Raw genomic sequence first — 25,852 nt, forward strand, 5'->3', positions numbered from 1 at the left:
AACAACTTGATGCTACACCAGATAACACCGCCATCAACCCTACTACACAATACCACAGTATCACACAACCCCCAGCACCCATTCGTACCACATGGCTCCCAGCACCTCACAGCACCCAAAACTTCACAGCCTCTATAACTCACCTGTACCTAACAGCACCCAGCAGCCCCAGTACCATACAGCACCCTCTAATACCACACAGCACCCTCCAGTACCTCACAACACCCAGCACCCCCCAGTATCACACAACACCCAGCACCTCCCAGTACTACACAGCACCCGCTAGTATCATACAACACCCTCCAGTATCACACAGCGCCTTTCAGTGCCACACAGCACCCTCCAGTACCACACAACATCCCCCAGTACCTCACAAAACCCAGCATCCCCAGTACCACACAGCACCTCCCAATACCACACAGCACCCCCAGGTACCACACAGGACCTCCCAATGCCACACAGCACCCCCCCAGTACCACACAGTACCCAGTATCCCCCAGTAGCATACAGCACCTCCCAGTACCACACAGCACCACCCAATACCCTGCAGCACCACACAGCACCCAGAACCCTCCCTAGTACCACACAGCACCCTTCAGTACCACACAACCCCAGTACCCCATTGCCTCCAGTACCACAGGGCCCCAGTCCGATATGGCCTTCAGCACCTATCAATACCACACAGCCCGCAGTACCCTACAGCACCCATCGATATCCAACAACACCCACCAATATCCCATAGCACCCACTGAAATGCACTGACATCCATGTCATGCCTCCAATGTCTTGAGTGCCAGCCCTGCCCCGAGCTGCCATTAACATTGCTTCTTCCATGCTCCAAGACAAACAGAGACCAGTCCCCACTCTCTGACCTGGATGAGCGCTCTCTTCAGTTCCTCAGACTGCTGGGTGCCAGCAAGAACCAGGTCTCGGCTTGAATCGTGCATACTGAGGTCATTGATGTACAATCCTGTCTTAAACATAGCACCCAGGCTCTCCATTCTGTAACACAAGGCCAACAGGGTCATCATCGCATCAATGGTCAGGTACCAACTGTACTTTCTGCCTTCAACTCAGTACTGACTGTCACATGTTCACTGCCTCGTGACCTATCTTTCACTGTCCCTGACCTCTCACTCACTGCCCTAGGCCTCACGCTCACTGCCCCCTTACTTCCAATTATCCAATGTTGTCTCATTGTTTAAGAAGGTTGGCAGGATAACCCTGGATAGACAAGTTATGCTGCAGCTTAATAGAACCACACTTGGAATATTGTGTATAGTTCTGGTCACTACCAGAAGGATGTGGATGCTTTGGAGAGGGTACAGAAACGGTTTACCAGGATGTTACCTGGTATGGGGGATTTTAGTTAGGAAGAAAGGTTGGATAGACTGGGTTTGTTTTCACTGGAATGCAACCTGATAGAAGATTATAAGATGCTGAATGGTATGGATAGAGTGGAAAGTGTGAGGATTTTTTCCCATTACTAAGGGGGCGAAGTTTAAAAGAGATGTGTGAGACAATGTTTTCACACAAAGGGTGGTGTCTGGAATGCGCTGCCAGAGGAGGTGGTGGAAGCAGACACACAGCAGCATTCAAGAAACACCTGGATGAATAAGTGAATAGGAAGGGAGTAGAGGGATACAGATCCTGTAAGTGAAGACAGTTTTAGTGTGGAAGAGCAAAATGTGTCGGCGCAGGGTCTGAGGGCTGAAGCGCCTGTTCCTGTACTGGTTTGTTCCTGTTTTGTTCTTTGGTCACTGCCCCCGACTTCCAGCTCACTGTCGCATGATCTCACGCTCACTTCCCCACGACTTCACACAGACCCCTGCACTCTGTCCCTGACCCCTGCCCTCTGTCCCTAACCCCTGCTCTCTGTCCCTGACCAATGCCCTCTGTCCCTGACCCCTGCTCACTGTCCCTGCCACCTGCTCATTGTCCCCTGCTCACTGTCCCTGACCCCTGCTCTCTGTCCCTGACCCTGCTCACTATCCCTGTCCCCTGCTCTCTGTCCCTGACCCTGCTCACTGCACCCTGACCCCTACTCTCTGTCCCTGACCCTGGTCACTGTCCCTAACCCTGCTCACTGTCCCTGTCCCCTGCTCTCTGTCCCTGACCCTGCTCACTGCACCCTGACCCCTGCTCACTGTCCATGACCCCTGCTCTCTGTCCCTGACCACTGGTAACTTTCCCTGATCCCTGCACTCTGTCCCTGAATCCTGCTCTCTGTCCCTGACCCTGGTCACTGTAGCTGATCCCTGCTCTCTCTCCCTGACCCCTGGTCACTGTCCCTGACCGCTGCCCTCTGTCCGTGATCTATGCTAACTGTCCCTGACCCCTGCTCTCTGTACCTGTCCCTGCTCACTGCCGCCTGACCCTTGCTCACTGGCCCTGACCCCTGCTCTCTGTCCCTGACCCCTGCTTACTGTCCTTGGCCCCTGCACTCTGTCCCTGATCCCTGCTCTTTGTCCCTGATCCCTGGTCACTGTCCCTGATCTCTGCTCTCTGTCTCTGATTCCTGCCCTCTGTCCCTGACCCCTGCTCACTGTCCCTGACCCCTGCACTCTGTCCCTGTCCCTGCTCACTCTCCCTGACCCCTGCTTACTCTCCCTGATCCCTGTTCTCTGTCTCTGATTCCTGCCCTCTGTCCCTGATCCGTGCTCACTGTCCCTGATCCCTGCTCTCTGTCCCTGACCCTTGGTCACTGACCCCGATCCCTGCTCTCTGTCTCTGACCCCTGCCCTCTGTTCCTGATCCCTGCTCTCTGTCCCGGACCCCTGCCCTCTGTCCCGGACCCCTGCTCACTGTCCCTGACCCACACTCACTGCCCCCTGTTCACTGTTCCTGACCCCTGCTCACTGTACCTGACCCCTGCTCACTGTCCCTGAGCCTGCTCACTGTCCCTGACTCCTGCTCACTGCCCCCTGCTCACTGTCCCTGACCCTGCTTACTGTCCCTGACCCCTGCTCTCTGTCCCTCATATCTGCACTCTGTCCTTGACCCCTGGTCACTGTCCCTGATCTGTGCTCACTGTCCCGGACCCCTGCTCTATGTCGCTGTCCCTGCTCACTGCCCCCTGACCCTTGCTCACTGTCCCTGACACCTGCCCTCTGTTCCTGACCCCTGCTCTCTGTCCCTGACCCCTGCTCTCTGTCCCTGACCCTGCTCACTATCCCTGTCCCCTGCTCTCTGTCCCTGACCCTGCTCACTGCACCCTGACCCCTGCTCTCTGTCCCTGTCCCTGGTCACTGTCCATGACCCCTGCTCACTGTCTCTGACCCCTGCCCTCTGTTCCGGATCCCTGCTCTCTGTTGCTAACCCCTGCTCTCTATCCCAGATCCCTGCTCACTGCCCCCTGACTCCTGCTCACTGTCCCTGACCCCTGCTCTCTGTCCCTGACCACTGCTTCCTGTCCCTGACCCCTGCACTCTGTCCCTGATCCCTGCTCTCTGTCCCAGGCCCCTGGTAACTTTCCCTGATCCCTGCACTCTGTCCCTGAACCCTGCTCTCTGTCCCAGGCCCCTGGTAACTTTCCCTGATCCCTGCACTCTGTCCCTGAACCCTGCTCTCTGTCCCTGTCCCTGGTCACTGTCCCTGACCCCTGCATTCTGTCCCTGACCCCTGGTCACTGCCCCGGATCCCTGCTCTCTGTCCCAGACCCCTGTCCTCTGTCCCTGACCCCTACACACTGTCCCTGACCCATGCTCACTGCCCCCTGCTCAGTGTTCCTGACACCTGCTCAGTGTTCCTGACCCCTGCTCACTGTCCCAGATACCAGCCCAATGCCCCCTGCTCACTGTCCCTGAGCCTGCTCACTGTCCCTGACCCCTGTTCACTGTCCCTGAACGCTGCTTTTTTTTTCTGACCCCTGTCCTCTGTCCCTGTCCCTGCTCACTGCCCCCTGATCCCTGCTGTCTGTCACTGATCTCTGGTCACTGTCCCTGAACCCTACTCTCTGTCCCTGACCCCTGCTCTCTGTCCCTGTCCCTGCTCATTGTCCCCTGACACTTGCTCACTGTCCCTGACCCCTGCCCTCTGTCCCTGAACCCTGCTTACTGGAAGAAAGTGAGGACTGCAGATGTTTGAGATCACTGTTCCTGACCCCTGCTCTCTGTCCCTGACCCCTGCTCACTGTCCCCTGCTTATTGTCCCTGCCCCTGCTCACTGTCCCTGACCCCTGCTCTCTGCCCCTGACCCTGCTCACTGTCTCTTACCCCTGCCCTCTGTTCCTGATCCCTGCTCACTGCCCCCTGACCCCTGCTCACTGTCCCTGACTCCTGTTTACTATCCCTGACCCCTGCACTCTGTCCATGATCTCTGCTCTCTGTCCCTGATCCCTGGTCACTGTCCCTGACACTGCTCAGTGTTCCTGACCCCTGCTCTCTGTCCCTGACCCTGCTCACTGTTTCTGACCCCTGCTCACTGCCCCCTGCTCACTGTCCCTGACCCTGCTTACTGTCCCTGACCCCAACTCTCTGTCCCTGGCCACTGCTTCCTGTCCCTGACCCCTGCAATCTGTCCCTGATCCCTGCTTACTGTCCCTGACCCCTGCACCCTGTCCCTGATCCCTGCTCTCTGTCCCTGACCACTGCCCTCTGTTCCTAACCCCTGCTCTCAGTCCCTATCCCTGCTCACTGCCCCCTGACCCTTGCTCACTGTCCTTCACACCTGCTCGCTGTCCCTGACCCCTACCCTCTGTCCCTGACCCGTTCCCTCTGTCCCTGACCCCTGCTCACTGTCCCTGACCCTGCTCTCTGTCCCTGACCTTGCTCACATTTCCTGACCACTGCTCACTGTCTCTGACCCCTGCCCTCTGTCCTTGTCCCTGCTCACTGTCCCTGAGCCTGCTCACTGTCCCTGACCCCTGCTCTCTGTCCTGTCCCTGGTCACTGTCCCTGACCCGTGCTCACTGTCTCTTACCCCTGCCCTCTGTTCCTGATCCCTGCTCACTGCCCCCTGACCCCTGCTCACTGTCCCTGACTCCTGTTTACTATCCCTGACCCCTGCACTCTGTCCATGATCTCTGCTCTCTGTCCCTGACCCCTGGTCACTGTCCCTGATCCCTGCCCTCTGTCCCTGACCCCTGCGCACTGTCCCTGACCCCTGCTCACTGTCCCCTGCTCACTGTCCCTGACCCCTGCTCACTGCTTCCTGCTCACTGTCCCTGACCCTGCTCACTGTCCCTGACCCCTGCTCACTGCTTCCTGCTCACTGTCCCTGTCCCTGCTCACTGGCCCTGGCTCCTGCTCTCTGTCCCTGACCCCTGCTCTCTGTCCCTGATCCCTGCTCTCTGTCTCTGACCCCTGCCCTCTGTCCCTGATCCCTGCTCTCTGTGCCTGACACCTGCCCTCTGACCCTGACCACTGCTCTGTCCCTGTCCCCTGACCTCTGTCCCTCACCCCAGCCATCTGTCATGACCCCTGCTCTCTGTCCCTGACCCCAGCTCTCTGTCCCTGATGCATGCTCACTGACCCCTGCTCACTGTCCCTGACCCCTGCTTACAGTCCCTGACCCCTGCACTCTGTCCATGATCCCTGCTCTCTGTCCCTGACCCCTGGTCACTCTCCCTGATCCCTGATCTCTGTCTCTGATCCCTGCCCTCTGTCCCTGATCCATGCTCACTGTCCCTGACCCCTGCTATCTGTCCCTGTCCCTGTCCCTGCTCACTGCCCCCGACCCTTGTTCTCTGTCCCTGACCCCTGCTCTCTGTCCCTGACCCCTGCACTCTGTCTCTGATCCCTGCTCTCAGTCTCTGACCCCGCTCTCTGTACCTAACCCCTGCCCTCTGTTCCTGACCCCTGCTCACTGTCCCTGACCCTGCTCACTGTCCCTGGCTCCTGCTCTCTGTCCCTGACCCCTGCTCTCTATCCCTGTCCCTGCTCACTGTCCCTGACCTCTGCTTACTTTCCTTGACACCTGCACTCTGTTCCTGACCCCTGGTCACTGTCCCTGACCCCTGCTCTCTGTCCCTGACTCCTGCTCTCTGTCCCTGATCCATACTCATTGTCCCTGACCCCTGCTCTCTGTCTCTATCCCTGCTCACTGCCCCCTGACCCTTGCTCACTGTCTTTGACACCTGCTCTCTGTCCCTGACACCTGCTTATTGTGAGAAAGTGAGGACTTCAGATGCTGGAAATCACTGTTCCTGACCCCTGCTCTCTGTCCCTGATCCCTACCCTCTGTCCCTGACCACTTCCCTCTGTCCCTGACCCCTGCTCACTGTCCCTGACCCCTGCTCTCTGTCCCTGACCCTACTCACATTTCCTGACCGCTGCTCACTGTCTCTGACCCCTGCCCTCTGTCCTTGTCCCTGCTCACTGGCCCCTGACCCCTGCTCACTGTCCCTGAGCCTGCTCACTGTCCCTGACCCCTGCTCTCTGTCCCTGACCCTGCTCACTGTCCCTGACCCTGCTCACTGTCCCTGACCCCTGCTCTCTGTCCCTGACCCTGCTCACTGTTCCTGACCTCTGCTCACTGCCCCCTGCTCACTGTCCCTGACCCTGCTTACTGTCCCTGACCCCTACTCTCTGTCCCTGGCCCCTGCTTCCTGTCCCTGACCCCTGCAATCTGTCCCTGACCCCTGCACGCTGTCCCTGATCCCTGCTCTCTGTCCCTGACCACTGCCCTCTGTCCCTGACCCCTGCTCACTGTCCCTGATCCCTGCTCACTGCCCCCGACCCCTGCTGACTGTCCCTGCGTCCTGCTCTCCGTCCCTGACCCCTGTTTACTATCCCTGACCCCTGCACTCTGTCCATGATCTCTGCTCTCTGTCCCTGACCCATGCTCACTGTTCCTGACCCCTGCTCACTCTCCCTGACCCCTGCTCACTCTCCCTGACCCCTGCTCACTGCCCCCTGCTCACTGTCCCTGACCCCTGCTCACTGCTTCCTGCTCACTGTCCCTGTCTCCTGCTCTCTGTCCCTAGCTGCTGCTCTCTGTCCCTGACCCCTGCTCTCTGTCCCTGTCTCTGCTCACTGTCCTTGACCTCTGCTTACTGTCCCTGACCCCTGCGCACTGTCCCTGACCCATGCTCACTGACCCGTGCTCACTGTTCCTGACCCCTGCTCACTGTTCCTGACCCCTGCTCACTGTTCCTGACCCCGGCTCACTGTCCCTGACCCTACTCACTGTCCCTGACCCCTGCTCACTGCCCCCTGCTCACTGTCCCTGACCTTGCTCACTGTCCCTGACCTCTGCTTACTCTCCCTGACCCCTGCTCTCTGTCCCTGACCCCTGCTCTCTATCCCTGACCCCTGCCCTCTGACCCTGACCCTGCTCGCTGTCCCTGACCCCTGCACTCTGTCCCTGACCCCTGGTCACTGTCCTTGATGCCTGCTCTCTGTCTCTGATCCCTGCCCTCTGTCCCTGACCCTGCTCTCTGTCCCTGACCCTGCTCTCTGTCCCTGATCCCTGCTCTCTGTCCCTGACCCCTGGTCACTCTCCCTTATCCCTGCTCTCTGTCTCTGATCCCTGCCCTCTGTCCCTGATCCCTGCTCTCTGTCCATGACACCTGCCCTCTGTCTCTGATCCCTGCTGTCTGTCCCTGACTCCTGCTCTCTGTCCCTATCCCTGCTCACTGCCCCCTGACCCTTGCTCACTGTCCTTGACACCTGCTCTCTGTCCCTGACACCTGCTTATTGTGAGAAAGTGAGGACTGCAGATGCTGGAAATCACTGTTCCTGACCCCTGCTCTCTGTCCCTGACCCCTACCCTCTGTCCTGACCCCTTCCCTCTGTCCCTGAGCCCTGCTCACTGTACCTGACCCCTGCTCTATGTCCCTGACCTTGCTCACTTTTCCTGACCACTGCTCACTATCGCTGATCCCTGCCCTCGGTCCTTGTCTCTGCTCACTGGCCCCTGACTCCTGCTCACTGTCCCTGGCCCTGCTCTCTGTCCTGTCCCTGCTCACTGCCCCCTGACCCCTGCTCACTGCCCCTGACTCCTGCGCACTATCCCTGACCCATGCTCACTGTTCCTGACCCCTGCTCACTCTCCCTGACCCATGCTCACTGCCCCCTGCTCACTGTCCCTGACCCTGCTCACTGTCCCTGACCCCTGCTCACTGTCCCTGGCTCCTGCTCTCTGTCCCTGACCCCTGCTCTCTGTCCCTGTCCCTGCTCACTGTCCCTGACCCCTGCGCACTCTCCCTGACCCATGCTCACTGACCCGTGCTCACTGTTCCTGACCCCTGCTCACTGTTCCTGACCCCGGCTCACTGTCCCTGACCCTGCTCACTATCCCTGACCCCTGCTCACTGCCCCCTGCTCACTGTCCCTGACCATGCTCACTGTCCCTGACCTATGCTTACTCTCCGTGACCCCTGTACTCTGTCCCTGACCCTTGCTCTCTGTCTCTGATCCCTACCCTCTATCCCTGACCCCTGCCCTCTGTCCCTGACCCTGCTCGCTGTCCCTGACCCCTGGTCACTGTCCCTGACCCTGCTCTCTGTCCCTGATCCCTGCTCTCTGTCCCTGACCCCTGCTCACTCTCCCTGACCCCTGCTCACTGCCCCCTGCTCACTGTCCCTGACCCTGCTCACTGTCCCTGACCCCTGCTCACTGTCCCTGGCTCCTGCTCTCTGTCCCTGACCCCTGCTCTCTGTCCCTGTCTCTGCTCACTGTCCTTGACCTCTGCTTACTGTCCCTGACCCCTGCACACTCTCCCTGACCCATGTCACTGACCCGTGCTCACTGTTCCTGACCCCTGCTCACTGTTCCTGACCCCGGCTCATTGTCCCTGACCCTGCTCACTGTCCCTGACCCCTGCTCACTGCCCCCTGCTCACTGTCCCTGACCCTGCTCACTGTCCCTGGCTCCTGCTCTCTGTCCCTGACCCTGGCCATCTGTCCCTGACCCCTGCTCTCTGTCTCATGATCCCTGCTCACTGTCCCTGACCCCTACTCACTGTCTCTCACCACTGTTCACTGTCCCTGATCCCTGCTCCCTGTCCCTGACCCTGCTCACTGTCCCTGACCCCTGCCCACTGTCCCTGACCCATGCTCACTGCCCCCTGTTCACTGTTCCTGCACCCTACTTACTGTCCCTAACCCCTGCTCACTGTCCCCTGCTCACTGTCCCTGAGCCTGCTCACTGTCCCTGACCCCTTCTCTCTGTCCCTGACCCTGCTCACTTTCCCTGACCTCTGCTCACTGTCTCTGACCCCTGCCCTCTGTCCGTGTCCCTGCTCACTGACCCCTGACCCCTGCTCACTGTCCCTGAGCCTGCTCACTGTCCCTGACCCCTGCTCTCTGTCCCTGTCCCTGGTCACTGTCCCTGACCCCTGCTCACTGTCTCTGACCCCTGTCCTCTGTTCCTGATCCCTGCTCACTGTCGCTGACCCCTGCTCTCTGTCCCTGTCCCTGGTCACTGTCCCTGACCCCTGCTCTCTGTCCCTGACCCCTGCTTACTGTCCCTGACCCCTGTACCCTTTTCCTGATCCCTGTCTCTGTCCTTGACCCCTTGTCTCTGTCCCTGATCTCTGCTCTCCGTCTCTGACCCTGCCCTCTGTCTCTGATGATGGGCTTTTGCCAGAAACGTCTATTTTGCTGCTCCTCGGATGCTGCCTGAACTGCTGTGCTCTTCCTGCACCACCAATCCAAAATCTGGTTTCCACCATCTGCAGTCATTGTTTTTACTCTGTCCCTGACCCCTGCTCTCTGTCCCTGACTCCTGCCCTCTGTCCCTGACCCCTGCTCTCTGTCTCATGATCCCTGCTCACTGTCCCTGACCCCTACTCACTGTCTCTCACCACTGTTCACTGTCCCTGAGCCCTGCTCTCTGTCCCTGTCCCTGCGCACTGCCCCCTGACCCCTGTTCACTGTCCTTGACCCTGCTCACCGTCCCCTGACCCCTGCTCCCTGCCCCCTTTCCCCTGCTCACCGCCTCCTGACCCCTGCTCACCGTCCCCTGACCCTGCTCACTGCCCCCTGACCCCTGCTCATTGCCCCCTGATCGCTGCTCACTGTCCCTGCACACCGCCCCCTGACCCCTGCTCACTGCCTCCGACCTCTAACAGTTGCCCCTGACCAACCTACACACCAACCTCTGGCTCACTTCCCTGACCTTCCACACTCTGCCTCCCATCACCCGCACATGCTCCCCCACCATCAAACCCCCTTCCCTTGCCACTCCCTCAATGCTCCCTTCATCAGCTTGCTGCCCCGCCATCACTTGCTCAGCCCCTCAATCCCTGGTCACCCCTTCCCCTACCCCTCCACCTGGTCGCAGCCACCCTTTCCTTTTGGTGACTAGCCCCATCAGCAGTTCCCCTTTATCGCTCCGCTTCTTACACTGGAGTTCCCAGGAAGATGATCGATTCCCACTCTGACATGAATCGCATCTGCCCCTTCAGCCTGAGGCAGCGGCTGCCGTCCCCACAGCTCTCCAGTGTATTGGAACTGTTCCCATCTGCAATAGCACAGAAAGACACACACAAACACATACACGGTTCAGGCACTGTTTCCTGCACAATCCCTGTTCGACATTCCCCATCTAGATCATGTCATCTTGTGGTGACCATAGTTCACACTGCAGGGAGAATGGGAGGGTCTTGGAGACAGTGCAGAGGGAATTGACAGAATGGATCCATGAATGAGGGAGATGAGCTCCAGGGTGATCCCAGGGAGAAGCTGGGATTGTGCTGAAGGCCGCTGGGGAGAGTTAGATACGTGGTGAGGACGGGTTTCAATCAGATAGGCAGAGTGAATTAGCTGATTGTGTAAGAGCTAAAGGACGCAGATAAAATATTATGGGTACGTGGTATGGGACAGGAAATGAGGAATCAGCAGAGCAGGTCAGGCTGCTCCAAGAAGAAGGAGAGTCGACATTTCGGGCAGGACCCTTCATCGGGACTGAAACGTTGACTCTCCTGCTCCTTGGATGCTGCCTGACCTGCTGTGCCTTTTCCAGCATGACACATCATTGTCTCTGACCCTGTAGTATCTGTAATCCTCACTATCTCCCAGGGTATGAGGAATTACTGTTTTACACAGCGAATGGAAATGATGTGGAATTCACTGCTTTCAAAGGGAGTGCAACAGTAGACAATGTATAATTGTCCCAAATTTGTACTGCCTCTTTCTTTATTACATAACCTTTCCTAATGAATGATCTCAGCCCATATTTTCTTCTTTCTCCCACTTGACTTGGAGTCACCGCAATGCTAGTCTGTACCCTTCCCCATCTCTACCTGTCAATTCCCTATTTCTTCACTGAACCCACTGTTTATCTCTCCTGCAGCTTTCCAACTGATCGTAGCATCTCCTTGTTTCCTGCTTCCTGGTGATTCCATTTCCATCACTTTCTCACCACACCAACTCCCCTCTCTTTCTCTCTCTGTCTCACATTCTCTCTGCAAGAGATTTCAATGACCATCTCAATCTCCTTAAAATTGTGTACTCACTGACTCGCTGATGTAGAGGTTCCTGATTTTGTCCTTTCTCCTCACTGGAGACATCCTTCTCAGTGTCTATATCTCATCTGGATTGAGTCGCTACTTCTCTCTTTTCAATGTTGCCCAGGTTTCTGCACAAGGTCACTCTCAACACTGTGAAGATTCTTCCTCCCATCATTAATTTTCAAACAGCACTGTACTTCCTCAGATCTCTCCAACCATAGCTGATCCCTTGTTACATTCCCTCACTTTCCTCTCTGCCGCCATTGCACCTAAGTCATTGAAGTTATGCACTTTCTCCAAGTCTTCACCCAGTATCTATACACCTTCACAATGATCCTCTTCATCAAACTCTGACTGACAGTCCGAAAGATTGGATCTTCAGTCTCCTGGCTTTGGCAGATAAGGTAAAGGAAAATCCAAAGAGATTCTACAAGTACATGAAGGGTAGGTGTCCAAATTTTCCCTGACAATCCCACTGTAGTCATCTGCAAACCTCGCCAATCATGGCAACTCCTGTTTCATTCACTCAGTCAGAATATTCAGGGAGAGGAAGGGGAAGAAAACTGAAGAGGAAGGCTTCACTCTTCCCCTGACAAGTTTACCTTATTTTTGCTTTGCACTACTTCCTTTTCAAATGGTCCTGAACACGCTCACCTGGGTACACCACTGCATTATCAACAGCACAATTGGCAGAATTTATTTATTTTTGTTGGAATATGTAACCTTTCAACAGAGGTTGCTTTTGGAAGCCCTTCTTTCCCCTGATGATAGAAATGTATTTCCTCTCTGAAAGGCCTCTATCATCGAATTACTACTTTGTGACTTTTGGAGAGAAACACCCAAAAGTCACTGGGGAGAAAATTCTGGGATTTTGACCCAGTGACAGTGATGGAATGGCAACACATTTCCAAGTGTGTGTCTTGGAGGGGAACTTGCAGGTGGTGGTGTTCCCATGTATCTGCTGCCCTTGTCCTTCCAGATGGAAGTGGTTGTGGGTTTGGCAGGTGCTTTGAAGGAGCCTTAGTGAATTTGCACACTGTATCTTGTGAATACCAAGATCAGCAAGGAAGGAAGGGTAAAGTAAGATTCTGTTCTTTGTCTTACTATGAAGGGTCAAGAGCTGGCAGTGAGGGCAGTGGGATGTTCCTCTTGTCAGATGTGGGAGATCAGGGAGCAGTCTAGTGTCCCTGATGACTGTGCCTGCAAGATGTGTGACCAGCTGGAGCTCCTCACAGACTGTGTGGTTCAGTTGGAGAGGCATTTGGACAGACCCAGGAGCATATAGGGGGGTAGAGTGTGATATACACTGAGTGAAGTGGTGTGGTAACACTATAGGTTCAGACAGATGGATTGGTGACTACCAGGAGAGGCAGGCAGGTAGTGCAGGAGTCTCCTGTGGTTATCCCTCCCTCTAACAGGTATAACATTTTGGACACTGTTGGGGGCAGTGCAACAGCATCAGCCAGGTCCGTGGCGTCACAATTGGGTCTGCTGTAGACCAGGGTCAGGCAAAGTCCAAGCAAGCATTAGTCGTAGGGGATTTGTTAGTTAGGGGCACAGATAGGAATTTCTGTGGCCACACTCAACACTCCAGGATAATGTTTGGGACATCTCTGAGTGGTTGCATGAAATTCTTAAATGGAAGGAAACAGGTCATTGTACACATTGGTACCAATGACATAGGTAGGAAAAGGATGAGATCCTGAAGAGGCAGAAGGACCTCAAGGATAGTAATTTCTGGACTGCTTCTGGTGCCACATCTTCATGAGAGAAGGAATAGGAGGAGTTGGCGGATGAATAAATGGTTGGAAGCTGGTGCAGGAAGCAGGGGTTCAGATTCTTGGATCATTGGGATCTCTTCTGGGGCAGAGATTATCTGTACAAGAAGGACGGGTTGCACTTGAACTGAAAGGGGATGAATATCCTGGTGGGGAGATTTGCTAGAGCCACTCTGGTGGGGGGAGTGGGGGGTGGGATCCAAAGTACTCAGGAGATGAAAGAGAAGGCTGAGCACAGTCCAGACATTAATGAGGGCAAGAAAAAATAGTAAAGACAGTGTTGGAAATCCTAGTACTAGGCAGGTCAGGCCAGAGCATGGCCAGAAGCAAGAGAAGTCTAGGTTAAACTGCATTTATTTGAATGCAAAAGGCAAATAAACCAGTGTCATGGAGGGGTACATGGGACTGGGATATTATAGCTGTTACAGAAACTTAGCTGAGGGAGGCACAGGACTGGCAGCTCAGTGTTTCAGGGTATATCTAGGAAGGATAGAAGGGGAAGCAAGAGAGATGGGGGAGTTGCCTTTCGAATGGGGAGAACATCATGGCAGTACTGAGAAAAGACAATCTTAGGGGTTTATCTAGATGGGTACAAGCGAGGAATAAAAAGGAGGAAATCACTTTGTTGTCAACTAGAAATTGAGGAACCAATATGTGAGGAAATCAGAGATAGCCGCAAGAATAATTGGATTGTAATTGTAGAGGATTTTAACTTTCTCAACATTGGCTGGAATTGCCATAGTGTTAAGAGTTTCTATGGAGAGAGATTTGTTCAGTGTGTTCAGGATGAATTTCTCATGCAGTATGTTGATGGCTTACTAGAGAAGGGGCAAACCCTGACCCCACTCTTGGGAAATAAGATAGGGTAAGGAATGGACATGTTAGAGGGGCAGCACTTTGGCACCAGTGACCATAATTCCACTAGTTTTAAAATAGCTATGGAAAAGGATAGGTGAAGGTCCACAAGTTAAAGTTCTAAATTGGGTAAGGCCAATTTTGATGGCCTTAGACAGGAACTTTTTACAGTTGATTATGGGAGGCTGTTTGCAGGCAAAGGGACATCTGGTAAGTGGAAGGCTTCCAGAAGTGAGTAAATGAGGGTCAGGGCTGTTTAGAGTGAAGGGTAAGGCTGGCAGGAATGGGGAACCCTGGATGAGGTCTTGAAAAAGAAGGAGGCATGTGACATGTATAGGTAGCTGGGATTGAGTGAACTCCATGAGGAGTATAGAGGATGTTGGAGTACACATAAGAGAGAAATCAGGAGGGCTAAAAGGAGACTCAAGATGGCTTTGGCAGATAAAGTAAAGGAAACTCCAAAGAGATTCTACAAGTACATGAAGGGCAAAAGAGTAGGGAGAGAATAGAGCCTCATAAAGAACAACATGGTTATCTACGTGCAGAGCTAGAAGAGGTGGGTGTGATCCTAAATTAATGCTTCTCGTCAGTATTTACCATTGAGAAACGTATGGATGCGTGGGAACTAGGGGAAATAAATAGTGACTCTCTTGAAGAGTGTCCACATTACAGAAGAGGAGGTGCTGGAAGTCTTAAAATGCAAAAAGGTAGATAAATCCCTGGGACCTGATGAAGTGTTCTCCAGGACTTTGTGGGAGGCTAAGGAGGAGATTGCATAGCACCAAGTCGAGATATTTGCATCATCAACAGTCAGAGGTGAATTGCTCAAAGATTGGAGGGAGGATAATGTCCTGTCAGAAAGGCTGCAGGGAATTGTCTGGGAACTACAAACCAATGAGCCGAATGTCTGTGCTGGGTAAGTTGTTATAGGGGATTCTGAGAGACAGGATTTACAGGTATTTAGAGAGGCAAGGACTCAATTGGGATAGTCAGCATTGCTTTGTGCATGGGAAACAATGTCTCACAAATTTGATTGAGGTTTTTGAAAGAAAGTAGTTGAGGGTAGTGCAGTAGACATTATCTACATTGACTTTAGCAAGGCCTTTGACAAGGTACCGCATGGTAGGTTGTTGAGTAATGTTAAACCTCACTGGATCCAGGGAGAGCTAACCTTGGATACAAAATTGGCTTGATGGTAGAAGATGGAGGGGATGGTACAGAGTTGTATTTCAGAGCAGAGGCCTGTGACCAGCAGTGTGCCACAAAAATTGGTGCTGAGTCCACTGTTACTCATCATTTACATAAATGATTTTGATGAGAAATTAGGAGGTATGGTAAGTAAGTTTGCGAAGGACACCAAGATTGGTGGTGTAGTACATAGTGAAGAAGTTTATCTGGGAATGCAGTAAGATCTCGATCAAGTGGGCCAGTGGGATATAAAATCATGAGAGCCATAAATAAGATAGATAGTCAACAGCTTTTCCCCATGTTAGGGAAGTCTAACACTAGAGGGCATAGGTTTAAGGTGAGAGTGGAGAGATACATAAAGGGTCCAAAGGGGCAAATGTTTCATTGAGAGAGTAGTGAGTGTCTGGTACAGGTTCCCAGAGGTATTGGTGGAAGTGAGTACAATTTTGTAATTTGAGAAACGTTTAGACAGATACATGGATGGGATAGGTATGGAGGGATATGGACCAAACAGGCATATGGGACTAGTTTAAATTGTGAAAACTGTGCAGCATGCAGAGGTTGGGCTGAATGGCCTGTTTGCATGCTGTAGACCTCGATGACTATTGTAGATGGAACACAGACTGCTGCTACACAGCATCAGGATGGAGGGAGTGAATCTTAATGTAGTAACAATCACACTTTGTCCTGGATGGTGTCAAGCTTCTTGAGTATTGTTGGACCTTCACCCATCCAGGCAAGTGGGGAGTATTCCAACACACTCCCAAAATTATGTGAAGTATTGATTCATTGCATTTGGAGTTGGAGCAGGGGGTTGGTCTGATATTTCGGAACAAGACCAAAACATCAGGAAAGTCAGAATGGCAGAAAATATATTTAGCACTTTGTATTTGCCTCACGCTCTCCCTGTCGTGGGAGTGTTTGATAGGGGCATTTGAGAGGGAGCATTAGATTATAGGACAATAGGAGCAGAAATTAGGCCATTGAGTCTGCTCCACCATTCAAACATGGCTGATAAGTACTCTGCACTTAACCCCGTGCTATTCCTGTGCTGGGAGTGTTTAATGGGGACAATGTAGGGGATGCTTTACTTTCAGTTTAAAAGAGTAGTGTCAGCTGTATCTCACCTGCCTATACCCAATACCTAGACAAAAGTGAGGACTGCAGATGCTGGAGATTAGAGTCGAGAGCGTGGTGCTGGAAAAGCACAGCAGGTCAGGCAGCATCCAAGGAGTAGGAGAATCGTGTTTTGGGTGAAAGCTCTTCATCAGGAATGAGGCCTCATTCCTGACGAAGGGCTTTTGGCCAAAACGTCTATTCTCCTGCTCCTCGGATGCTGCCTGGCCTGCTGTTCTTTTCCAGCACCACACACTCGACTATATCCAATACCTGCCAAACATTTCATGAGTGTTATGGGATGTTAATGTGAGGCAGTAATAGTTACCTTTATAGTCATCGCCAACAATTGACTGGAAGGCCATGAGCAGCACACTTGCATCAGCAGCTCGAGGACCATTGTCATAATCAGCATCTTTCATGGAGAATGAGAGAATGTCAGTGAGAGAATGACAGTGAATCACGCAGAGTGAGGGAGTTTCTGAGATTGAGAGAATGACGTTGACTAAGAATAAAGGGATTAGGTGACCAAATGAGAGAGGAAAGTGAATGTCAAATTGAACATTTGGTTGATTGTGAGACCAGGATATGATTTGAACAGAATGAAAGCAAGTGGCAAGTCAAAAAATTAGAGACAGTGACAGAGTAACAAAAGAGTGACAGAGGTAATAGATAGGTGGAGTGATTCAGAATCACAGAGTAAGCAACACTGATACTGAGTGACAGCATGTGAAAGATAGACAGTGAGAATGAGACAATAAGTAAGACGGATAGAGAGTGACAGAGTAACTTGTACTCAGATAGATTGTCAGATTCACTGCCAGCCCCACACCCTACCATTGAACTTCAACTCAATCTCTCCTTTTCACTACCCACCTGTTAACCCTCATTTCCCCCTTCACTCTTATTTACTCTCATTCCCCCTCAATCATATTCCCACTTACTTTAATACACCCTCACTCTTACTCACTATTCACTGTCTTTCTGGTTACCCTCACTAAACCCTCAACGTTTCTCTTTGTTTCCTCTCACCTTGTACTGTCCCCGATTTACTCTGGCTCCACTCTCCTTTCATGCTGCCCTCGTTACTCACTTCTCTTCACTCTTCTCTTATTCACACTCTCCTCACACTGTTCCCATTATGCATACCTTTCTCACTCTATTCCTGGTTCAGTCCCTTCTCGTATTGTCCCTGTTGTACAGCCTCTTCTCACTCGACCCTCCGATTCCCTCCTATCACTCTCTCCTCATTAGTCACTCTCTTCTCAACCTGCCCTTGTTATTCACTTCCTCCTCACTCTGTCCTCATTATTCACTCCCTCCTCACTCTGTCCTCGCTATTCACTCCGTCCTCACTCTGTCCTCGCTATTCACTCCGTCCTCACTCTGTCCTCGCTATTCACTCTCTCCTCACTCTGCCCTCATAATTCACGCCACCCTCGCTCTGGCCTTGTTATTCACTCCCTCCTCACTCTGCCCTCATTATTCACTCCCTCCTCACTCTGGCCTTGTTATTCACTCCCTCCTCACTCTGCCCTTGTTGTTCACTCCCTCCTCACTCTGAACTCTGTTGTGTAGGTTCCTTTCTCTTTTCACAGGCTCTTTCGAGATGATCTCAAACAGATTGTTTGGATGGGAGATGATCTGAAACAAGAAAATGATACATGAATTTACTGAGGCCTGTTGCCTGCGCAGAAACACCATAAAACTCTGCAAGTTTCTCACATATCAGCAGCAGCACCAGGGGGAGGGGGATGGACTGTCACTGACCTCAGGGCATCATTAAAGAAATCTCCGTCTGGGACAAAACTCCAATTGAACAACCCTCCCTCCACAACAGTAAAAACAATCGGAATTAGGATGGCCATCCTGATATAAAAATTGGAAGGGTTGGTAACGGTCAAAGATGAATGGTCTTGGCTAGACAATGGGATCGACCTTATTGCACTTCAATTAGTCCAGAAAAATTAACAAAGAAAGTACAGCAATGTAGGACAGATAAATATCCTGAACTGGCACTGACTCTCCAGGAATTTGCTGAGGAAATCCTAGGAACAGACATAATACTAACCTGAAGGGAGGCCATTCTGTCTTTGGTGCCCTGTTGACTTGTGGATGGTATCCAACTCAATAAGTCAGAGCACAAAGACTCTTTCTCTTTAGGATTTTACCCCACTTCCTTGAAATGTCATTATTAAGTCCAGTCCCACCATGTGAACTCCCTGTGTTTAAAAAACCCTTTGGCTATGTTACCAATGCTCTCAAATCTGCATTCTTGTGTTAGTGGAAACTGTGTTAGCTCATTATCCTGCCAAAACTTTTCATAATTTTGTAGCCCTGACTAAATTGCGTCTCAATGTTTTCCGTGCTGAGGAGAACAATCCAGCTTCTCTGGTCTCTCTGACTTCACTGAAGCCTCAGGTACCATTCTCTAATGAATGTAAGAAGGTACTAAATTTAAATCGAGGGTTAGTAAATGTGTATGTCAGCAGCAAACAATTGTAACATCAATATAGTAATGTCATAGTGATTGCAGAAGATTGAACAGTTAGAGGAATAGATGAGTGAGTCTGCACCTCTGACACGGTCCCTCAGGTAGTGTATTCTCACTGGCGCCAGGGTACTGGGATACTGCTGAGTCAGGGGAGTGTCTTGTGACAGAGAAGGGCAACAATCTGAAGTCCCAGTCCATGTGGGAAACAATGACATTGGGAGAAAAAGAGAGGTCTCACAGACGTAGTGAGGAAGTTCAAAAGCTAGAATCAAATCTAGCAATCACTTGATTGCTCTCAGTCATAGACTCATAGAGATTACAGCACAGATAAAGGCCTTTCATCCATCAAGTCCATTCCAGTCCAAAACAAACACCTAACCATTCTAATCCCATTTTCCAGCACTTGGCCCAAAACCTTGTGTGCAACAGCATCGCAAGTGCACATCTAAATACTCCTGAAATGTTTCCGTCTACCACCCTCACAGGCAGTGAGATCCAGATTCTCATTACCTTCCGGATGAAAAATGTTTTACTCACATCCTCACATTTTAAGCAATAATTAAAGTTAAGTCTAAATTCAGTCTAAACTCTAGTCTGTTCTTTAATTTAGCAATGAACTCAATGTTGTTGTGACTGGGTGCAGTTTCATTGCAACTTTAAAACATGAATTTACAGGCACTCAGCTGAAGATAGATAATTAAACAATCAGGTTAATCAACTTTCAGAAATTGTTGAATGAGGAAGTACAAACAGAGTTCTCCTTCAGTCTACCTTGTCTGTGCTGGAGTGCTGCTTGGCTTGTTTGCATTAACGTGTGTAGTGATTGGAACCAGGGCCAGGTAGATCTAATTGATTATGAGATCCTTGATTGGTCTTGTTCGTCTGGGTCAGATAGAGAACCCTGGCTGACAGATAGAAGCAAGAGAGTCAGAGAGTCTGGCTTGGAGCTGGCTGGTCACAGCCCATGTACTGTGCACATGGAAACAAATGGTGACTAGGTGATGGGATACTGGTTTCTGGGCAGTTATTTCAGTGTGTAATTGGAGTTTAGTGAAAAGGAGTTTGGTGAAAATAGAGGGGTGGGGAATCTTCTCCTTTGGTGAGTCTTCCTTCTTCTCTGGTGAGTACTTCTGTTCTTTAATAGTAAGCTAAGGTCTTGGGGAACTTGGAGCATAAGAGGACAAGTGATTTTAAGGAACTCTTAAAGTACAGAGCATTTGAGGTCGGAGAGAGAGTTGTGGGACATAGGTAAATTAATGTTACTTCTGCAATTCTGGAATTCCATTTTACAAAGTAAAATAAACTCACACCAGTGTGTAATTGTTTTAGCCACGAGCTGAGTCAACAAGAATGGAAACGATGTGGAGGAAATATATAATTGTTTTTGCATTAGCTAAAATTGTATGTCAGAATGCAACGTGACTGCAAAACAATGGTTGACATTATGGGCAAGTAGATAAGATGTTGTGAGGGGATGAAGTTAAGCTAGATACGCCTGTACAAACAGTAGGTATAAACATCTGTTTCACACTTTTACAGAGACAGAGGAACAAACCCCAATTGAAAGGGTCATAGGGATCAGAACGGACTCGGGAAAGGCACAGATGAAGGGGGTAGATAATGATGAAGAAAGAATATGCCCAACAATGACCTACAGCAGGATGAGGTCAAACAGCCTTGTGAGGCCAAAAATAAGCATTTTGTCACAGACAAGGCCGGATAAGGCAAGAGATAAACAGGGGTAATGGGGGCCGGTCTTAGGGAAATGGACGATGTAAACAGGAGAGGAGCAGTGTAAAACAAAAGAAATCAAATTATATAAATGTTGTGTATGAATTGAATTTGGTGTGTATGTCCTCTGCCTTATAGACACTGGACATCACACCCACTTGCAAGTGTTAAATAAATGACACTACTGATTCAGATCTTGTCTCGGACTGAAATTATTGAAGTGAGTGGGCTTTGTTTCTCACAGAGTGAATCTGCCGAGAAGCAAATGAACAGAGCAGTAGGGGAAGCTTTCAAAGGAACAGCTCAGTGTTCCCTCCTCCCAGACCAGAAGCAGAGCTCCCAAAGTGACAACGGGATTCAAACGTGACATTAGGCAAGTGGAAGCTGCTGATGTGGTGAGTATTTGTGCTATTCTTAATAGATGCACTGTTTCTATTTTGTGGTTTATAATTTATAAGGGCTATGTTCTGTTTTAATGAGGTCAAGGGAAGAAGAGTTCTAAAAGTGAATGGTTTTATTTGATGTTTAAGAGCCCTTTAAATGTTTAATCTAAAGGGGTAAGTCATGGCAGGAGAGCTGAAAGCTATGGTTTGCTTCTCCTGCTCTGTGGGAACCCAGACAGCTTTCTGCTGCCTGGGGACAGTATTTGTGCAGGAATCGTCTCCAGCTGCAGATCCTGGAAGCCTGGATTTCAGAGCCGGGAGAGGCCATCTGGGGAGACTGTGGAGGCCTCCACCAAGCTGAGAATATCGTGGATAGTGCATACTGAGAGGTGGTCACACTGCCAGAGAAGACTCCACAGGCAGGAAGGGAATGGATGACCACCAGGCAGCGTAAGAGTACTAGGCAGGCGGTGAGGAATCTCCTGAGGTCATTCCCCTGAAATACAGATCTACTTTGGATATTGTTGGGGGTAATGGCCTCTCAGGGGTAACCAGTAATCGCCAAATTAATTGCAACACGGGTGGATCTGCTGCATGGGAGAGAAGGGGAAATTGCAGGAATTAAATAGCTGTAGGGAATTCAATTGTAAAGGAAATATAGGCATTTCAGAAATTTGAAGGTAGGGTGTTGCCTTCCAGGTGTTAGGATGTCTGACTGGCTAAATCCTGGAGGGGGAGGATGAGCAACCAGTGGTTGTGGTACACATCAGTCCCAACGAAATGGGTTTAAAAAATGATGACCTAAAGACAACTATAGGAGTTAGGAAGTAAATTTGCAAAGTAGGACCTCGAAAGTAGTGATCTCAGGGGTACTACCAGTGCCATGTGCTTGTCAGAATAGAAATAGTAGGATATGTTGGATGAATACATGGCTGAAAAGGTGGTGCAAGGGGGGAATTTTGAATTCCTGGAACATTGAGACTGGTTCTGGGGAAGGTGCCAGTATGAACTGAACAGGTTACCCTGGTCAGGATCAGGATTGATGTCCCAGGGCAAATATTTATGAGTGTAGTTTGGCAGATTTAAACAAGAATAGCTTGGGGATATGAATATTAGCAGGATGTTAAGGGAAAGATAAACCAGGATGGCAATAAAACAGAACAGAAAAACCCAAAAATGGTAGACAGGGTTACCAAGAGTGAGGCAAATAGGGTCACAGTACAAAGGAAAACTAGGGTGATTAAATGTGGGGAAAAAAGATATGCTTAATGGCTTTGTATCTTAATGCATGGAATTATTTGGAATCACTGACAGACTGATATTGAGGTAAATGGATGTGATCTTGTAGCCATTGCGGAGGCATGGTTACAAGGAGATCGGAAACGGGAACTAAGATTGAGGGATATTTAGTCTTTCAGAAGGACGGGGGAAGGAAAAGGTGGTAGGGTAGCGTTGATCGTATGAGATGAAATGAGGACAGTTGTGAGAGATCTGGGATCGGTTGACAGACCATTCAGTGTGAGGTAAATAAAGCAAGGAAAAAAGATGCTGGTAGTAGTATATCAACCAGCAAACAGTTTCCACACTGTAGGACAGGGTATAGATCAGTAAATAGTCAGAGTATCTTTAAAAAGTAGAACAATAATTATGATTGACTTTCTAATCTTGTTTCCTTGGCCAATCAAGTTGGAAAGGGTAGCTACGACAACAAATTCATAGTGGTATTCCTGATGAAGGGCTTTTGCCTGGAACGTTGATTTTACCGCTCCTCGGATGCTACCTGAACTGCTGTGCTTTTCCAGCACCTGTCTAATCTAGACAACAAATTCATAGTGCATAGTTTAATAGAATCATAGAATTTATAGAAGGAGGCTATTTGACTCATGTCTGTACCAGCTCCTGAAACAGTTACCTAACTGGTCCCATTCTCCAGCCCTATCTCCACAACCCTCTGAATTCTTCATTTCCAACTATGTATCTGTTCTCTTTTGAAACCAAGAACAATGTGTCATAGAGCCAACAGGAAAAAAAGACTATCCTGGCTCTGGTAATGAGGAAGTAAAGGATTTGCTTAAAAGATCCTTTTGGAAATAGTGATCATAACATGACAGCATATAATATTCAGTTTGAGTGTGAGAAACTTTGGTCAGAAATAACTGTTTAATTTAAGCAAAGGGAATAGCAATGATCTAAGGATAGACTTAGCTCAAGTTGATTGGGCAGAAAGATTCGCAGGAATGACAGGAAGCAAGCAGTGCTGGATGTTTTCAGAGATAACACATAACTCTCAGTAAAAAATATGTCCCAGTAGATTGAGAGATAAATCAACCATGGCTAACCAAAGAAGATAACTGCTAGACTGGGTCTGCGGCAGGTTGTGAAGGAACCAATAAAAGGGAAAAAAACATCCTTACTTCTCTGCCAGCTGCAGAAGCATCTGTCCATGTCAGTATTGGAAAAAGCAACCATGACACTTTCCTTATGGAGTCGAAATCCCGCCTTCACATTGAAAATAATCTCCTTCGTGTTGTGTGGCATTATCACCGTGCTAAATGGGACAGACTTCGAACCAATCTAGCAGCTCAAGACTGGGCATCCATGAGGCACTGTGGGCCATCAACAGCAGCAGAACTGTACTTCAGCACAATCTGTAACCTCACGGCCTGACATATCCCCCAATCAACCATTACCATCAAGCCAGGGCATCAACCCTGGTTCAATGGAGAGTGCAGGTGAGCATGCTAGGAGCAGCATCAGGCATACCTGAAGATGAGGATGTCAACCTGGTGAAACCACCAAACAGGGCTACTTGTGAGCCAAATGGCATAAGCCGCAAGTGATAGAGCTAAGGGATCCCATAACCAATGGATTAGATCTAAGCTCTGCAGTCCTGCCACATCCAGCTGTGAAGATTAAACAACTCACTCGAGGAGGAGGCTCCACAAATATCCCCATCCTTAATGATGGAGGAGCCCAGAACATCAGTGCAAAAGATAAGGCTGATGCATTCGTAACAATCTTCAGTCAGAAGTGCAGAGTGGATGATCCGTCTCGGGCTCTTCCAGTGGTCCCCTGCATCACAGATACAGTCTCCAGACAATTCGATTCACTCCACGTGATATCAAGAAATGGCTGGAGGCACTGGATACTGTAAAGGCAATGGGCCCTGACAACATTCTGGCGATAAAACTGAGCATGTATGCTCCAGAACTGGCCGCTCCCCTAGCCAAGCTGTTCCAGTAGAAGTTGCAACACTGACAACTACCCGACTATGTGGAAAATTGCTCGGGAATGTCCTGCACACAAAAAAGCAGGACAAATCCAACCCAGACAATTACCGCTCAACCAGTCTACTCTCCATCATGATGGAAGGGGTCATCAACAGTGCTGTCAGACAGCACTTGCTCAGCAATAACCTGCTCAGTGATGCCCTGTTTGCGTTTCGCCAGGGTCACCCAGCTCCTGACCTCATTATAGCCTTGGTTCAAACATGGACAGAAGAGCTGAATCCCAGAGGGGAGGGAGATTGACGGCCCTTGACATCAAGGTTGCATTTGACTGAGTGTGGAATCAAGGAGCCCTGGCAAAACTAGTATCAGTGGTATCAGGGGCAAACACTCCGCTGGTTAGAGTCAGACCTGGCACAAAGGAAGATTGTCGCAGTTGTGGAGGGTCAGTCATCTCAGCTCCAGGACATCTCTGCAGGAGTCCTTCAGGGTAGTGTGCTAGGCCTAATAATCTTCAGCTGCTTCATAAATGACCTTGCCTCTGTCATGAGGTCAATATCCAGGCTTGGGCCAACATGTAGCAAATAACATTTGTGCCACACATTTGCCAGACAATGACCATCCCCAATAAAAGACACTCTAACCACCACCCCCTGACATTCAACGGTATTACCATCACTGAATGCCCCAATGTCAACATCCTTGGGGATAGCATTGACCAGAAACTCAACTGGATTCACCACATAAAAAATACATTGGCTACAAGAGCAGATCAGAGACGAGGGATATTGCGGTAAATAACTAACCTCCTGACACCCCAAAGTCTATCCACCATCTACAAGACACAAGTCAGGAGTGTGATGGAATACTCCCCACTTTACTGGATGGGTGCAGCTTCAATAACACTTAAGAAGGCTTGACACCATCCAGGACAAAGCTGCCCGCTTGATTAGCATCACGACCACAAACACTCAATCCCTCCATCATCACCGCTCAGTAGCAGCAGTGTGTTTTATCTACAAGATGCACTGCCGAAATTCACCAATAATCCTTAGACAGCACATTCCAAATCCACGAACACTACTACCTAGAAGGACAGAGGCAGTAGGTACTTGAGAACACCACTACCTCCAAGTTCCCCTCCAAGCCACTCACCACATTGACTAGGAAACATACCTCCATTCCTTCACAGACATTGGGTCAAAATCCTGGAATTCCCTCCCTACTGGCATTGTGGGTCCCTACAGCAAGTGGACTGCAGCGATTCAAGAAGGCAGCTCACCACCATCTTCTCAAGAGCAAATCGGGATGGGCTATCAATACTGGCCAGCCAGCAATGCCCAAGTCCCACAAATGAATTAAAAAGAAGTTAAGGAGAGTATTAAGTTGAAAGAAAAAGCATAAGTAGGCAAAACTGATGGCCCTGAAGACTTGAATACATACAGAATACAGCAAGGAGGGAAAAAATAGCAAATAAATTACAAGGGGAAACCAGTGAGGAATATAAAAACTGACAAGAACTTCTTTAAGTATATAAAAAGGAGAGGTCAAAGTGAACGTAGGCCCTTAAACAGTGGATCTGGGGCAACAGTTATGAGAAACAAGGAAATAGCAGAGAATTTTGCGTCATCACTGCAGTGGGTGAAACTTTAAACATTCCATTCAGTGTACAGGGGAGGCATTAAG

The 25,852-nt window shown here is 50.3% G+C and overlaps 1 protein-coding gene across 1 annotated transcript in view; it reads right to left on the reverse strand.

Moving 5' to 3' along the window:
* LOC140492187 (soluble guanylate cyclase 88E-like) overlaps nt 1-25,852 on the reverse strand; it is a 275,822-nt gene that overhangs the window by 55,286 nt on the left and 194,684 nt on the right. The window contains exons 7-10 of the mRNA XM_072591046.1: nt 17,891-17,975; nt 16,660-16,746; nt 10,289-10,406; nt 873-1,002 (exon numbers count right to left, since the gene is read on the reverse strand). Of these exons, the coding sequence (XP_072447147.1) occupies nt 873-1,002; nt 10,289-10,406; nt 16,660-16,746; nt 17,891-17,975 (420 nt within the window). The remainder of the gene's footprint in view (nt 1-872; nt 1,003-10,288; nt 10,407-16,659; nt 16,747-17,890; nt 17,976-25,852) is intronic.

Source organism: Chiloscyllium punctatum, chromosome 20 (assembly GCF_047496795.1).
Source record: "Chiloscyllium punctatum isolate Juve2018m chromosome 20, sChiPun1.3, whole genome shotgun sequence".
Taxonomy (NCBI): Eukaryota; Metazoa; Chordata; class Chondrichthyes; order Orectolobiformes; family Hemiscylliidae; genus Chiloscyllium; species Chiloscyllium punctatum.